General features: G+C 35.9%; 1 protein-coding gene across 6 annotated transcripts in view; it reads right to left on the bottom strand.

The window, feature by feature from the left end:
• Nucleotides 1-17827, bottom strand: part of EXOC1 (exocyst complex component 1) — a 63582-nt gene that overhangs the window by 33333 nt on the left and 12422 nt on the right. For 4 of the 6 annotated variants that reach the window (XM_055434241.2, XM_055434238.2, XM_055434239.2 and 1 more), the window contains exons 4-10: nt 16570-16729; nt 11528-11715; nt 9490-9717; nt 9150-9282; nt 8436-8545; nt 7595-7648; nt 3599-3748 (exon numbers count right to left, since the gene is read on the bottom strand). In XM_055434241.2, the coding sequence (XP_055290216.1) occupies nt 3599-3748; nt 7595-7648; nt 8436-8545; nt 9150-9282; nt 9490-9717; nt 11528-11715; nt 16570-16729 (1023 nt within the window). The remainder of the gene's footprint in view (nt 1-3598; nt 3749-7594; nt 7649-8435; nt 8546-9149; nt 9283-9489; nt 9718-11527; nt 11716-16569; nt 16730-17827) is intronic. The other 2 variants (XM_055434243.2, XM_055434244.2) reach the window with 1 other exon arrangement.

Genomic DNA, 17827 nt, shown 5'->3' with positions numbered 1-17827 from the left:
CATGAGTTTGAGTGAACTCCGGGAGTTGGTGATGGACAGGGAGGCCTGGCGTGCTGTGATTCATGGGGTCGCGGAGAGTCGGACACGACTGAGCGACTGGACTGAACTGAACTGAACTGAACTGAACCAAAACTCACCTTCTTTTTCAATGCAATTCAAATGACTGAATACCTTCCCCAAGGTTCTCAACAGAACTCACAGGTGAGAAAGGCCACAGACAGGTGTGACTCTCAGTTCATTCATTTACTGAATTCAGAAAGAAGTTTCTCACTGTAGGTGTTTTTCTTAGCATCCTGTATACAGAACCTAACTTAAAATCCAACTATCTTGAGTTTAAATACTGTTATCTCAGGCAGTATTTCCAACTTTATTTTGTGCCCATTGTAAAGTCTTACAGATAACACTATGTTTTATTTTCTATATTTACAAATACAGGACTGAGATAGAGAAAAGATGTCTGAGCAGTCTTAAAGACTTTCGGCCTCAAGGGGCTATTAGGAGAGGAAAGATCGTTCCTACCTAAACATGGATGGACCATCTCCCTGATCAACCACTCTACATGCATAACTCAGAGCCCCAGCTAGGCAGAAGGGATTCTGGGCAGCCGAGCTTATTACATGTCCAACGCACCTCTATTTTCCTTAGGCTCTAATTACATATACCCCAAATCAGGGGTTTGCTTAGATTCAGCCATAAGTAGAGTTGGGGCAGGGCCTAATTATTCTTATTCCTAAAGAAATGAAGACAAGCTTTTCTGGTCCTGCCAAAAAGTGTGAGCTGGGTACAACTAACCAAGTACAAAGGTGAGTGCTAAGTCACTTCAATTGGGTTCAATTCTTTACAACCCTATGGACTATAGCTCACCAGGTTCCTCTGTCCATGGAATTCTCCAGGCAAGAATACTGGAGTAGGTTGCCATTTCCTTCTCCTGGGGACCTTCCTGAACCAGGGACTGAAGCTGAATCTCCTATGTCTCCTGCATTGGCAGGTGGGTTCTTTACCACTAGCACACACTACCTGGGAAGTATGAAGTACAAATAGTATCTGGATTTAATTATTATCTGTTACCAAAGAAACACTGATTTGTCAGGTTCCTTTTTTCATTCCTTTCTTTCCATTTCCTTTCATTCTTTTCTTTGTCATATTAATAAGATTCCTATTTTCGAAAACACTTGAGCAATCAAATTAGATTATCAGGCATAAAACTGCATGGTCCGTCACAAGTTCAAACACAAGATAAAGTAAGATTCTTTGGAAAGAAGATAATTTCATTTTAAAAAGCACATCAATATTGTCAATTGAAAATATACTGTGAGCACAGAATGATTCCATAATTCAGCGCTAGATTGGCTACTGTCTTGCTTCTTCACTTTAAACTACGTTCATGAATGCTACGTATATATAAAGATAGGGCAATAATACTCACTGAGAACACAATCAAGCAAAAAGCTTATTGATTATTTTACTCATTTGAATATTCACTAGGGGACAAAGGACTTGTTGGCACAAAACTCTTAAGATGTAACAATATTTAATTATTCAAAATACAGTATTAATCCTCTTAAAACTTCAGAAGGCAAAGATTCCAGTCAAGCAAATATTCTTCTTAAGCTATCTCCAAATCAGAATTCTGCTGACTCAAAACAAATCAGAATACAACACAAGAGCAGAGTACTGAACCCATGGGTTCCTGCGACAATGGCCATTTATTAAATGAGGGAGATCACGTCATTCTGCTACTCAAAGCCCATCAACACCCCTCCCTCATCTCTCTGGAAGTAAAAACCAAATTCTTAACAACGGTGCACAGTCCCTTCCAGATCTGCCCTGCCCCACCTCACTGCGCCTCTCACGCCTGCCCTTCTCATCCTGAACCTGGCTCGCTGTGCTCCCCCCACAATGGCCTCCTGCTTGCACCTCTAGTGCTCCAGGTTGCTCTTGCCTTCGGGCACTTGTGCTGTGCTGGAAAAGCTTTCCTCAGAAATTCCCACTGCTCACCCCTGCTTACCTTTAAAATTTGTGCTCAAATGTTGCCTTCCCTGACCATCCTTTTTCAAACTGCAGCCTTTCTGATGTCCCAGCATTCCCTGCTTTATTTTCTCTAAAGCTCTCAGCAGTACCTTCCAGCAGACTATGAAACTGACTTTTGTGCTGGTCCTTCTCCACTAGAATATGTACTCTGAACAGACAAGCATTCACCTATTTCCTTCAGTGCTGTTATCTTTAGCACATACAACAGTATGAGCACACAACAGATGCTCAATTCATTTGCTAAGTGAATGTATGAATGACTTTTCTCTTGTCCAACTGCAGACATCTGTGTGTATGCGTGTGCTCAGTCAGTCACTCATGTCCAACTCTTTGTGACCCCATGGACTGTGGCCACCAGGCTCCTCTGTCCATGGGATTCTCCAGGCAAGAATACTGGAGTCGGTTGCCATTTCCTTCTCCAAGGGATCTTTCCAACCCAGGGATCAAACCTGCATCTCCTACATTGACAGGTGGATTTTCTTTTTTATTGTTGCACCACCTGGGAAGCCCAAGTGGTATTTATCACTGTTCTAACCTCTACGTCTCACAAGTCTGGCACCATCCTGTCCCTTGGTTTTGGATTCTCTCTTGTGATTTATAATCTCTATTCCTACTATCATCTTCCTCGTTCAAGAATTCATTTCAGTTGATTATTATATTAGGTTCTTAATTAGTTTCCCCTATCAAGTCTTTTCCTATGTGAAGAATGCTGTTAGGACTCACAACTCAGATTTTTTAACCTAACTTCTCACTCTTCTAGAATATGGAATTTCAGTTTCAGTCAGCCTGGCCTTCTTAAAGTCCCGGGAAAAGGGTCAAGTCCAACATTTTCTATGAAGTTTTCTCCTGTGGCTTCAGGTCATGAATTTCCTTTCTCTAACCTGCTATACATTTAAACTCATTTCCAGTTTAGCACTTAACTTTGGCCGGCTGTTTTAAGTATAATTCCTCTTCCCGGGGAGACCTGATGCTCTCTGGAAGTAGGAGCATATGTGGAAGCCACTTCTTATTCTTACATATGGATTACAGTGAGTACAAAAGAGGCACACAGTGAAAATCTTGTGATTGACAAAGAGATGTACCATAATATGATAATCCATTTTTTCCAGCTAGTGTGTTCCACAATCAGGAACAGAAATAACCATGTTTCTGTGTGCCTGGAACAGTGGAATGTTTGTTTAATAAAGAGGCATACTGCATGTGCTTAAAAGAACAGATTACAGATTCTTAGAAAGCAAATGCCTCACTGAAAATATCTTCATACTCTCTAGTTTTTATATTGCACATAAAGAAACTCAGGAAATAATTATTTAACTAAACTGAATGATGCTTCAAGCGGCAGTACAGCCTAATACTATACTGAAGTTCAAAATATAGCTACTCTCCATCCAAGTAAATAACATAAATGTTCTCCGTAGCTAATGAGCATCAGAAATTCAACTACTTGCTGCTTTTCTAAGAATATACAACAGTGTTTCAAATGTCACTTGCGGAACTGAACACATGACCTCTTGATTCTAAAAAATAATGCTCTATACTCAGTGAGTAACTGACACCAAATCCATACCTTTGTTAGTCCCTCATATTTTCGATAATCGGTACTCTTTAGCCACTCCATCAGCTTGGCATATCGGAGTAAGTCTCTATGAAATGGATGATGATTAGGTAAAGTCAGCTCAATAGAGTGCTGAGCAAGAGTTGAACTCTGATCATGACCCTAGAGTGAATAAATAAGTACATAAATATCACTGACAGTAGAAAGAAACATTGTTGTAATTAAATATCCTTAACAATGATCAAGCACGGCCAAGCAAAAACAACAGAACATAGAAATATAAGAACTGAGTACTTACTTGTCTTTATCATGCTGTGTATCATGCTGTGTATACAAACCACCACCATAAAATAGTCATAAACACACAAGAATGACTCTCTGATAAATCGACTCACTTTATCTTTTAAAGTAGCTGAGAATGAATGTTTTAATCAAGTTTACCTCTCCCATATCATTTTACAATTTACTAAGCAAATAAATATCATGATATAAACTGTTACTAAGAAACACACAACAAACAGGGGAAGTCATTCAAAACAAATTGTCTACATCTATGATATTTCCATTAGAGTGTACAATATTTCAAACAGCAGAGGAAAATACACAGGATACAGAATTTTAGAACTAGGAAGGACCACAGATGACTATTTCCTGGGCTTTCCAAGATAGTGCTTGGTGCTCAGTTGATGGTTCATGTCCTATTCTTTGCAAACCCTATAGACTGTCGATAGCCTGCCAAGCTCCTCTGTCCATGGGATTTCCCAAGAATACTGGTGTAGGTTGCCATTTCCTCCTCCAGGGGATCTTCCCCACCCAGGGACTGAACCTATGTCTTCTGCACTGAAGGTGGATTCTTTACCACTGAGCCACCTGGGAAGCCCTTTCTAGGATAATCCCTAATAATAATGTAATTTTAATTTTTCCATTAATTTGCTACACAAGCAATTTTAATCCTTGACATGACTTATATAAATTAGTAAGTTTTCAAACAGCCTGAGACAGACGAATAATCCTGACTTTTGTTTTAGAGTATATGTATCCAGTAGATCAGTTGATCCAACAGAACAAACTGAAATTCAAAGGGTTAAGTGATTTACGCAGGTCACACAGGAGGAAGGCTAGAATCTGAACTGTAGTCATGTGAGTCTCACTTCTGCTTTCTTTTAAAAACATGCCAAACAAAATCATTTTAACCAGACTCAAAAATTGCTGAAGGTCAATACAAACATTACATTTCAGAAATGTTTGCCACATCAGAAGGATGACTGAGATTCCACTGAATCACAGATATTAGATACTGTACACAGATAGAGATTAGTTTTAAGTCTGCTAATGTCTCCAAATTGTGTCTTAATTAAGTTACACTGACTAAAAGGAAGGAGTATTTGACAAACTTGTTATCACTGATAAATGTTTTTCAAATATTTTGCACTTATTAATAATAATATTAGATATATTTCCATTATCCCACTCTTCCTCATTAATTTTTTCAATGATTCAAGACTCAAAATCATGGTTTACGTTTTCTTCAATAGCTGTTTACTCAGATCACTGCATGTTAAGTTATATTATTTAATGTCAGGAAAGCTCTTCAATTAAAAACCTTCATCTCTCCTGCAAAATGGAAGAATCAACATTTATAGAGAATTTTACAGTTTACAAAGCTCTTTTACATATATTACTATTCACAGCTTTCTACTGCAAGTAGCATTTTCAGATCACCATCATCTGAAAATTCACTGATATAAAGAACATCATTACCTTCAGACTATTAAGATATACTAAATATTGTTAGTGTTAACAGAAAGATTTTAGAGACTGGTTCCAAAATATATATAGGAAGGAGGAATATAAAATACTTAAATTGCTTGATTCAATCAATAATATAGATAACTATCATATCTAGAACTCAACTGTGCTAAGAATTTGACTCTTTATATACTTTAAAAATTAAGACATTGTTTAAACTTTCTTACTATAGATAAATTGGTAACGATAACTGAAAACCTTTTGAAAGGACTGGCCATTCTAGATGCCATTAAGAACACTGTGATTCATGAGAAGAGGTCAAAATATCAACACTAACAGGAGTTTTGGAAGCTGATTCCAACCCTCATGAATGACTTTGAGGGGTTTAAGACTTCAGTACAGGAAGTAACTATAAATGTGGTAGAAAGCAGGAGAACCGGAATTAGAAGTGGAGTCTAAAGATGTGACTGAACTGTTACAATCTCATTTAACAGATTTTTTAATGGATGAGAAGTTGCTTCTTATGAATGAACAAAGAAACTGGTCTCTTGAAATAGAATCTACTCCTGGTGAAGATGCTGTGAAGGCTACTGAAATGACAACAAACGATTTAGACTATAATTAATATATAAACTTAGTTGATAAAGCAAGTGGCAGGATTTGAGAAGACTGACTCCAACTCTGAAAGAAGTTCTACTGTGAGTAAAATGCTATCAAACAGCATTGCATGCTACAGAGAAACTGTCTGAGAAAGGAAAAGTTGATCATCACAGCAAACTTCACTGTTGTCTTATTTTAAAAAACTGCCATAGCCACCCCAATCTTCAGTAATCACTGCCTTGGTCCCCCAGCACTATCAACACTGAGGAAAGACTCTCCACCAGCAAAAAGATTATGACTCAGATGGTAGGCTCAGATGGTGGTTAGCAATTTTTAGTAACAGTATTTTTTAAATAAGTGTATACATTCTTTTGTTAGACATAATGTTATTGCACACAATAGGCTACAATACTGTGTAAATATAACTTTTCTATGCACTGGGAAACCAAAAAATTTGTGTGACTTGCTTTACTGACACATTCACTTTATCGTGGTGTCTCTAAGGTAACCCGTATAACTGCTGTAGAATTTTAAATACATTACTTTTAACACATTCTCAAAAGCATCTTGAGGGTAGGAGCCGTTTCTTATTCTCACATATGGAGGACAGTGAGTACTGTCACACAATGTGACACACAAATCAGACACACAATCAAAATTTGATGACGGACAAAGACATGTAACACAATGCGGTAATCAAATCTTCCTAGACAGTGTGTCCCACAACCAGGAATAGAAATACCCCTGTTTCCCAACTCTTTGCTCGGTGACATGAAATATTAAATTTTAACACACAGAAAATCTCTTTTCTGTTCTTGGGACATCATCTTTCATCTTCTTCAGCACATTCCAGGTTGTTGCAACATTCTGGTTTTTAACATGCATTACTCACATGTAACAAAGCATATTAGATTTTCAGAATTGGGAAGCATTCATTTTAAACAAAGCCATTAGTTTATAAGGCAAGGAAGCAAAATCACAAATAACAGCATGTTATAACAAACAATTAAGGGTGGAAAAAGGATTATCACTTACTGACTGGTATTTTCAGTATCATCTACAAATGTGGACTACATCCCTGCCAACAGGATTATTTTAAAAAACTAGGGAATTGAGCAGAAATAGATATTTTTGAAATAATAGTTTCAGAAAAATGTGCATTAGTACTTCCTATGTGATTCCGAGGTTTACTTTTTTCCTGATGCTTTTTAAGTCAAGTGGAATGTTAAGAGTCTTCCCCTGTTTCCCCCTTGCACGCTTAGTTAGCTGATCTTCCTTTATGCTCCCACGGCACCACCATAACATATACCCTCCCTCAGTCTGCTTGTGTCCCTTCTCTGGACTGTGAGCAACTAGAGGAAAGAATCAGCCCCTAATCTATTCCAATGAAATGTCTGGAATCACTTGGCAAGTGACTTCCAAATAAAGGAATGAGTGAGTGAATGAAAGAAAGGCAAGCAGAGTGAGATTAAATGCCTTCTGGGTCTAAATAAACTTTCTGTTACGGTACATTACAAAAACTGCTACAAGTATGGTTAACAGGTAGCTTAAATCAGTAAATTATAACTGTAAAGATTCTGCGGCTATTAAGCTTAGTAAACTTCACAGGAAAAAAAAAAAAAGAATCAGAGAAGCTGGAGCCAAAGGTGATGTACTCACAGGCACCGAAAGAAAGTAGGACCTGTTATAGAGTTGAAGGAGGGCCTGAGTAAACTAATCAGAAATAAAATAGAGTAAATACAATTGTTTCAGAATACTACAAAGTGAAAACAAAATAAGAACCTAGAATTTCAGACAGCATTTCTCGATGAACAAAATTTCACTCAACTTTTTTTTTTTGCCCCAAATCCCTATTAAAGAGATGATAAATACACAAAATCTAATTTATTACACCTAATTTATTCAATAAATGTTAAGTCTAATTTATTATTTATTAAATAAAACACCTTCTATTCAAATCCCTCTAAGGTATACTTAATAGTAACATTTATATCATTGCCACAACCTAATTATAACACCCTTTCCACATAAAAAAAGAGAAAAAGGTTTTATATAAGATTAAATCAACTAGAATTTACAATTGAGTCAGTCATTTTTCTCATATCTATAAGTACATGGAGCCAGTGAAACACTTAAAACATGGAATCAAGTCCCAGTTGTCACTTGAAAATATTGAAAAATAAAACAGGCCAAACATTAAACACGTAACAAGTTTGGACTTATTTTTATAAACAAGATTGTCTAAATGGTGTATATGTAATATGTAAGCATAATTATTTAAAACTTAGGGAAGTTTAGCTAAAAGGAACTGTCTTCATAGGAGACCACTGAGGCCCCAAATACATCTATGAGCAAATACACACATATCTAAAAATATTAAAATCAAATAAATATATAAAGGAACATACTGTGCTCCCAATTAAATACATTAAAATTTTTTCTGTGACAATTTCATTTCAAGCTACAGGAACATGACAGTATTATAATAAAATAAAATTACCTGTTGAACAAAAACATTGTTGAGGTGACTGGCCAGTCTCCGGGCAAAATTCTCTCGCAAATCACTGAAACGCTGCTGCTGCTGTTCAACTGCCAGAAGCATGTCATGGCCTGAAATTACAACAACTTATTTAATGGGTTAAAGAACTCCTGTATGTCTGATGAGTACATTTATAACAGAAGCCATATTTCAGTTTTGAAGAACACAAAGTTTTACTGGCTTATCCATGTGTTTATAAAAGAGAGGTAGGGGGAAAAACAGTATATAACTCAGTGGTCCTCACACTGTGGTCTTGCTTCAGCATCACCTGGGATCGGTCAGCAACATGGATTCTAAGGCCTCAGACCAGACCTACTGATTCTGTGGTGGCACCTGGCAATCTGTGTTTTAAAAAGCCCTCTAGGTGATCCTGATGCAAGCTCAAGTTTTGGAATCGCTGGTCTAGCAAAGCCTTATGGCATCTACTTTGTGCTAGGTCCTGTGAACAGCACTGAAGAAAAATCCTGGTGTTAAGAGTCACTGATGGTCAATCAGAAGGTACTGAAATGAAAATGTTCTTCGTGCCAATATAAATTATGTTTGATAGTAAGTGAAACTTGTTTCAATAGCTAATAATCTAACCCCAAACCACTTGCCTCATGGACTTCTTGTCAAAAGCTTGACACTAAGTCAGAAGCTTAGTCCCAGGTTCTTAGGCAGATTTTATGGTCATACCTGGTCGAAGAGCCACATTCATGCACTGCAGCAGGGCATCTGCAGCGTTGGTGCAGGCCTCAATGCCCCTGGAAGAAGAAAGATCTCCGTCCTGAAGTGCCTTTATATGACCTTTGGCCAGGTCCATGTGGTTCTGGAATGTAAATAAACACACCATTTGTCTGTGTACTCTTAAGAAGTTTACAGGTAAGATGCTACTCAATCCTATTACCAGGTCTTTGAAACTTCAGTATTTTTAAATCTTGCTCCCCTAAGGAAATTAGAAAATATTTACAAATGGGCTTTAGAGATCATTAGATTCTTTTTTTAAAAACTGTTGTTAGTTTATAATCATGCTTACCACAAGGAACTCTATCTCAGATAGGAGTTTTACATTATTAGTGTTACTAAGATGAATTAGGTGGTTGCTTTCAGAGATCTGATCCATTTGTTCTTTTACACTTTGGAGCATTTCCTCATAACTGCTCAGTTTCAGTTCAATCTGATCCACCTCCTTGAGAGCCTCATCCAGTAACTTCATTAGGATGTTGACTTGCTTTTCGGAGGCCATGATTGACTGGATGTTGGCCTACAAAGTTAAAAAGAGAAGTAATACTTCATATTCTTCAAATGAAATATCTATAAATCTCTTTGACAGCAGAGTGACTTAGCAGCAGCAGCAACAACAAAGGTTAACATACACATCTACTTTAATTTGCTACTTTGTGTTTACATTCCACTTTTTTACAAAGTATTTCAGGGAAGCACACTTTCCCTTATATGGAGGTTAGGAACCAGACCTCAATACTGCATATTTAGGGTTTGCCCCATGATGTATCATCAGTAATGGGTACTCTCATTTCTGTAAACTAAGTGGCATTAGGTTATACCATCTCTGACACTTCCTCGAGCTCTATCAACTATAAATATTTTCTATAATCTGCAATATTTCTGTAGAACCCTAAACAAAAGTTTAATAATCATCTACGTTAATACCTTAGTTAAGAGGGTAGCAGTAGCCTGCCAGTCTTTAACGGGTACATGGAACTAATTCATAACTGTAGCATGATTTGTACTAACAGGATGTGGAAGAGCCTATTGCCATAAGACAGCTCCTTCTACAGTATTCTTTCTTTTCTCTTTCATTTGCAACTACTTTTTTTCCCAGACAAAGTAGCAACAAACCACCGACCCCTTATTAATATTTTCTAAAGATTCTGACTATTGATTCTGAATTCCCTGAAATATGGAAGCTTTCAAATCCAAAATTAAACTGCAAAGTAATATGATGACTTGGAACACAGATGCAACATTAACTAGAAAATATAAACCACAAAGCCACATTAAGAAGGCAGATAACATGATATGAGGAAAAAATTTGGATAAAGAATTAAAATAGTATCATTGTATGGGTGATGCTAAAATTTCATGTTATTTTATATACTATTCATAATAATTCACTTGTAGGTGCAGCCCAACTCTAAAGGAAGCAGAACTCAGACCCACTGACATCTTAAGCAGCAGAGCTGTGATTTGAACTGATCCAGGACAATTTTTACTTCAACATCTTGAAGTCTCTTCTAGGCTTTACTTCCAGAGAGTTTTACAAATTTGTAAGCTTGGACTATTGGTGTAATCTCTGGACCTCAGTTCAACCCAACTTCTGTACCTTTCATGTATAAAATGCCAACACTCTTTTAAGTCTTTAAAACATTCCTTATTCTCTGAGAGTTTTTCTTAAATGCATACTTTGCCTAACAAAACAACATCCCCCACCCAACGAAACATTCTCATTTTAGATTTTTCTCATAAGAGAGGTGCTACTTGTAGCTTTTTACTTCCTAAGGATGTACACTTAGATACAAGCTCAGATATGTGCATACAAATGAACAGGATCTATTACAAAGCAGTTCAGAGGAAGAGTCAAACATCCTCTTGCCCTGGCTCTCCTGTTTTCACTACATTATTTTGCTCTCTTTGGGTAAAGGATTCACTTCTTTCAGCTCACTCTCTCTCCTTCTAACTTGTACCTATTTTTTTTCCCCCAAACCACAAAAATGTTATTCTCTTGCCCTGAACAATTCTAAGTGTTTCAGAGGCTGGGGGAATCAACCCCCAGGGTGGTTTCAGGTTGGCTACTTTCTACTTCCATTACTTCATATCAAGAACCTCCGCAAATCCAGAACCTCAGCCAACTGCCTTCACTGACCTAATAGGAATGGTTCTGTCTTTGGAACAAGAACAGTGAAAGATGGAGGGAGGGCAGCTGGTAATGCACTTCTGGGGAAAGACGGCAATAATCACCCTCTCCAGGCTCAAGTGCAGAGGCAGTAGAATATGAATATCACCAGTCTCCTCAGTTTACACATCACCAGTCACATGTTACAAGAAAGGCTTACCCCGTCTAGCACCTGCAGCTCTCTGGACAACCTTTCTGCAAAGGCCTCGGCATTGGAAATTGCATATTCACAGCCTTCCATCATTATCTCAATATCCTGCTCTTCTCTTGCATTTAACTCTTGGTATTCATCCACTGCCTCTTCGTCACCTCCTGTCACACTCTGATTTTCTCCACTTGGAACAGATTCTTAAAAGAGGGTAAAAATTAAAAATAAAGTAGTAAAAAACTAGGAAGGACAACAGCACTGTCCTTATAGGTAAGGTCAGTTATAAGCACAGGTCACATTTAGTGGCTGAAAATTAGGAAAAAAAGATTCAAAATATACGAAAAACTTACTTTTATGAAGAACCGCATATGTTAACATAAAGTCTATTATAACAAAAGCATGCAGTCTAATTTATTGACTTGTGTTAAAACAGGCCTTAGTCACACTTTCCCAAAACATAATTAAACTATAAAACAAATATAAAACCAGAAGCGAAACACGTGCACAAGCCTAACCTTTTTTTTTTCCTACCTGAGGTAACTGTTGCTCTAATACAATAATGCTTATGAATTCAGGACACATGAGAAACAATTTGTTTTTTCCTTTTTTTCCCAGGTAACATCTTCTTCTATTATTTTTGTTCTTTTTGTCTTTGCTATGTTTTGTGTTTTCCTCCAAATAACTTTCAATTGAAATTTTAAAAATGCATCTACAATTCATAATTTATTTGGGGCAATTAAAATATTAACTGAACTTTCCATTTCTTTCTTTAAAATTTTTTCACATGCGTTTATAAAATTTCTAAGGATCACATAATAGAAACTTTCTCAATATCTGTATAGTAAGAACAACAACATGGCTGTGTAAAACTACAAAAATTTCAACTGTCTTCCTGCTTCAAAACAAAAGACCATGATGTCAGAACTAAGATGCTTTCTAGACAAATGTCTCAGTTCACTTTCTGGAGAGAATACACTCAGCATATGGGATTTTATATAAATCTTGAGGTTAAGAGAGATAAAATGAAAAAAATAATTTTACCCTTAAATAAACCTCAAAACAAAGTTACTGATTTTCAACAATTCATGGGACACGATTTAAAACACAAATTCCAAGTGTTTTAAATATTCATTATTTTGTATGAAAATGAGTATCTACACTCAACATGACTTGACATATGTTAACTCGTCCTTGAACAAAACACACCTAATTCAAAGTAACAAATGATTTACTCTTAAGAATGTTAATTAGGCAGGTTTAGATAACGTACCAGAAAAAAAAGGAGGGGCTAAAACTTCAGGTACAGGCAATTACAGATTGCAGTACACAAATGTAAGTTCCTTAGAGTAGCATCCCCAAGCTCCTAGTCCTTTCAAACAGTCAGTCTGGAAATGTTCAAGTGTCATGTGTGCAGCTTTAGCTGCTAGGGGGCAGGGAATGCCCAAATCATTCTGTACAGCTCCTGACACAAGTAAATATTTAAAATAAACAAATATTTTAAGTGGTCATAATTGTTTCAGAAGTATTTTCTCTTCCATAAAACAGTTCTTTGGAAGTCAATAATGAATACTATCATTAATTTTTATTACCATATGGATTTTGTTGTAATACATTTTTCCCTGCACACAATTTCATAAAATATGCAACCAACAGTAAAGAACAATGGCAAGTAATAAAAATATATGGAATAGAATAAGAAGAAAAGGTGTTACGCACCTTCTGTAACTTTAGGCAGTTCTGGAGAGTAAAAAGGTATGAAAAAAGCAGAGGAAAGTAAGCAAAGAATATTAGCTGGGTAGAAATGTACACAGGTTTAAATATTAAAAATACTACCCACATCTCATTTGAACTTTATGCTAAATTAAAGCTTAAAAGACAATGTCAAATACAACTACCAACTGGAAATATTCATAAGAAGCTAAATTTCCAGAGTCCATTTTTCTTATTCATTTTCTGACACTGACTAAAAATACATTTACCTATACAGTACTGCAGAGACCTTGGAGGAGAAAACTGGAAAACAGATTACTTCCTGGGGATTATTTTTAGGTCAGTTGTGACTCATGCATTTAGTCTAGTTATTTTCACTCAAGACCCAAAACCTTCACCCAGACACTCCCTCACAATGGATTAGTCATAAAACATTGTTAGAAAGGACAAGATGGAAGCAATTTAAAAAAACACACAAGATATCAGTTCAAGCTGGCTTTAAGAATTCAAGTCAAAGATTAAAAAAAAAAATCTGGCTGTAAGAATGAAAAAGAAAAGGCCAAACAAAATCTTCTAATTTAACCTGTTAACAAAGCCCTGTTTTAAAAATATTATTCTACCAAGAAGCCCCAGTTACTAGCATGAACATTCAGTAGTCACCAACGAAAACTACTAAAGCTGTTACTGCAATGAACAGTCTTACTTGAATGATTATTTAGCTCTTAAAAGGAAATGGTGATAATTTCTCATTTGTTTTCTAACATAACCCAAAGCTTCTGTTCTGTTCTGTTCCGTCGCTCAGTCACGTCCGACTCTTTGCGACCCCGTGGACTGTAGCCTACCAGGCTTCTCCGTCCATGGGATTCTCCAGGCAAGAATACCGGAGTGGGTTACCGTTTCCTTCTCCAGGGGATCTTCCCGATCCAGGGATCGAACCCAGGTCTCCCGCATTGGAGGCAGACGCTTTAACCTCTGAGCCACCAGGGAAGCCCAACCCAAAGCTTAGAGACTTTAAAAAAATAATAACAATTAGTGGCCATGATTTTGAAGTCCAGTAAAACATTAAACTAGTTTATAGTCATTAATAAAGCTACTATATAAAAACTCTATTAAATCAAAGCAATAGTTACTGATTTATAGAAAGTGATTTTCAAAATGAGATCCTTAAGGATCTTAGTATTCTTAAAACTGATCTCAATTAAGTTAATGTTTATAAAAATGTCTACACCTTTGCTTAAGGCTCTGAAAAATTAAATGTCTTTTCTTTTTTTAAAGCTAGTCACCTTATTCTCAAAAAACAGCAATATTCTTCTTATTGATTTTGGTGTTATTCCTCAATGACATAAATACAGGTAGGGTATGCATTTTCCCATATTGCTGACTGAACAAAATATATTGGTTTAAAATACATTTTAGGCAATAAGTAACATCTTGAAATATATAATATTGGAAAACGGAACAGAAAGCTTATGAATCATTCATTGACCAGAATGTTCAATCCTGAAATGTTGAAAAAGAAAAAAAATTAAATAGCTCTGCTGGTAAAGAATCTGCCTGCAATGCCAGAGACCCCAGTTTGATTCCTGGGTCAGCAAGATTCGCTGGAGAAGGGACAGGCTACCCACTTCAGTATTCTTGGGCTTCCCTGGTGGCTCAGCTAGTAAAGAATCTGCCTGAAATGTGGGAGACCTGGGTTCAATCCCTGAGTTGGGAAGATCCCCTGGAGAAGGGAACAGCTAACCACTTCAGTATTCTGGCCTGGAGAATTCCATGGACTGTATAGTCCATGGGGTTGCAAAGAGTTGGACACAACTAAAAGACTTTCACTTTCACTCAGAACACATTAAACTATTATTCAAGGCATGGAAAATTACGATAAATTTCTTAAAGGTCATCAGAGGCTAATGTTGGCGAGATGGCAGCCCTGAGGCCTCAGACACAAGATCAGCCCCAATGCAGGGAGGAGCACAGGGCCTGAGAGATGCCTCTGCCAGTTGCAAGCATCAAGCCTGAAACCAGTAACGGGCTCACTAATTAATAAGTGATGGATAAGAATACTACATTTAAGGAGAGAAAGACAGGTGGCCGAACAGCAAAGGAATTGAGTAAAACAAAATGGAGAAAGGACAGAGGCCAGTAGCTAAGCCAAAGAACAGTCTGAAGCACCTAAAGCTGACATTTTCATTGGTCAAAACAGTTGAATATTGGCAGTTTCAGATGTCTCAACTTGACAGAACAGAAGCTTCTATTTTTAAATACTAATATACAACTTAGGACAAATCTTTCTAACATATAACTTAGGACAAATCCACTTATTTTTTTTCCCCTTAGTAAAGAGGGGCTACAGCTCTGTCCACCTGCCGCTACTTCAATTACTTTCTTTGCGATGAGGAATACAACAAACTGTATCTGCAAGGCACACAGAACCATATTCTCGCAACATGTGTGCCCTTATAGAAGAAATTTTAAAGCTAAAAAAACACTCATTGTACATTTTCAATAACAGTAGAGTTTTTGTCTTATAACACAAAATAATCCCTAGTAATATTCCTGAAGATGTATGATCTAAAATACCTTAATTTACTTAATGTCTAAGGACATTACTCTGGATAAAAGAATAATAATCGCTAATATACAACTGAATGCTTACTACAGCTTTGGCATTGTTCTCATCATGTTCATATACTAAGTAATTTAAGCCTTACAAGAATCTTATGGAGTTGATACTATTATCTCTGTTTCTGAGATAAGAGAAATTGAAACAAATAGTAAACCAAGGTCACAAAACTATAGGAAGGGACAAAACCAAGATTTGAATCCAGGCAGTCTGACTCCAGACTTGTATTCTTAAATACTACACCGATATGCTACACAAAAATACAGCTATAAAGATACTCATCTCAGAGTTGTTTAAAATAAGCAAAGATTGGAAAACTTTTAAAAAGTGACTAGTTAAAAAAGATCCAATACATTGTATATCCAATACAATGGAATACTATGGTGCCATTAAAAATACTGTTGAGTAAATGTTTAATAACATGGAAAATGTTCACGATACGTTATATGAAAAAAGAATGGGAGGTAACAACATAAATTTATTTAAAAACAAGTATTTAAATATGCATAAAAAAAAGACAAGAAGAACATCTAAGAAAATGTAACAGTAGTTATATTTCAGGATTAAGTTTATTAAGTGACTGAATCAATTTTCTATAATAAACATCACTTCTGCAATAAGGAAAATTATTTTTTTAAAAAGATATTTAATTACTTTGAAAATGCCAAATCATACATTCACTTACAGATATACTTTATTTTACATATACATTTTTATTTAACTTTACCTTCCAAAAGCTGTGAGCTAACATTGACAAAATCAATTTTCTTCCGAAGATATCGCTGATTCAATTTCCAAATGCATGAAATAAATGCATTCTTTTCAGCAGTGCTGCTGGCAACCCATTTATATATTTTTTCAAAATGCAAATCAAATTCAGGATTTTCCTGCAATAAAAATACACAATAGATATCTATATTTCAATAAAACAAAAAGAAGCTGAAGCTGTTGCTGGAAACAAAAATCACCATTAAAAATCAACTAAGTAACTTGTAGAAAATGGTTCAGAAAATTCAATTTATAGCAAAAATTTATTTGCCTCCCAAAAGAAGCTGGATTAAAAACAATATAGTTGGCAATTTCCCTTCTATATCCGTTAGGTCTATACGTGAAAGTACAGGATGTCTACTTAATGGCATGTGTCTCAGCTTCCTAATTTGTAAGATGACAATGGCCTTGAGTTTTGATTTTTCTTTTTAAATTGCCTTTGGGGGTTTCAAAGTTACACTTTTTCTTTAATAATGTGCTATTATTCATAACTGTGATTTGACACTAATTCCTTATAACATATGAGAAAAAATACAATCTATACCCGAGTGTGGTTTTCAAGAACACATGAGGTGGAAAGCAGGGACTGCTCCTGTTTTCAATTCTGAAAACACAGAATAATTCAGAGTGTTTCAAAAGTAAAAAATACTGGTGGCCTTATTTTAATGAAAAAGAAGTTCAACTGATGTGAGAGAACTGCACTATGTTCTCTACATGTCTCTTAAGTCAAATTACAGAAATAATTTCATGCCTTGATATTCTCCCTTGAATGCAGAACTACTTGATTATTATATAAAAAATGAAAACATATAGATGTATATTTTTCTTCACATCTAAGGAATTAAAAAATAGTCTCAAATGTTTTTAATTTTCTACAGAAGGCTAATCATACATTCAATTAGTTTAAAGTGTTTTTTAGGGGGATAAAATATAAATAAAGACCACAAACATGGAAGAAAAGTGATACCAGAGTTTTATTATGAAGATCTGAGATAACTTAAGGATTAAGACTTGACATATTACAGTAGGATGGTTGTATTAATTAATTTATAGTTCATAAGCAGAACTAAAATGACAAGAGATTAAAAAATTTCATTTACAATGAAAAAGTAATTGCATTAAATTGTTTCAGTCTCTATGAAAAACAGTATGGAAGTTCCTCAAAAGACTAAAAACAGAGTTGCCATACGATTTAGTAATCCCATTCCTGGGCATGT

Source organism: Moschus berezovskii, chromosome 5 (assembly GCF_049115385.1).
Source record: "Moschus berezovskii isolate FMDL1 chromosome 5, NW_MosBer_1.0, whole genome shotgun sequence".
Taxonomy (NCBI): Eukaryota; Metazoa; Chordata; class Mammalia; order Artiodactyla; family Moschidae; genus Moschus; species Moschus berezovskii.
The sequence above is the reverse complement of the archived record's forward strand: the minus strand, read 5'-3'. Positions and strand labels throughout refer to the sequence as shown.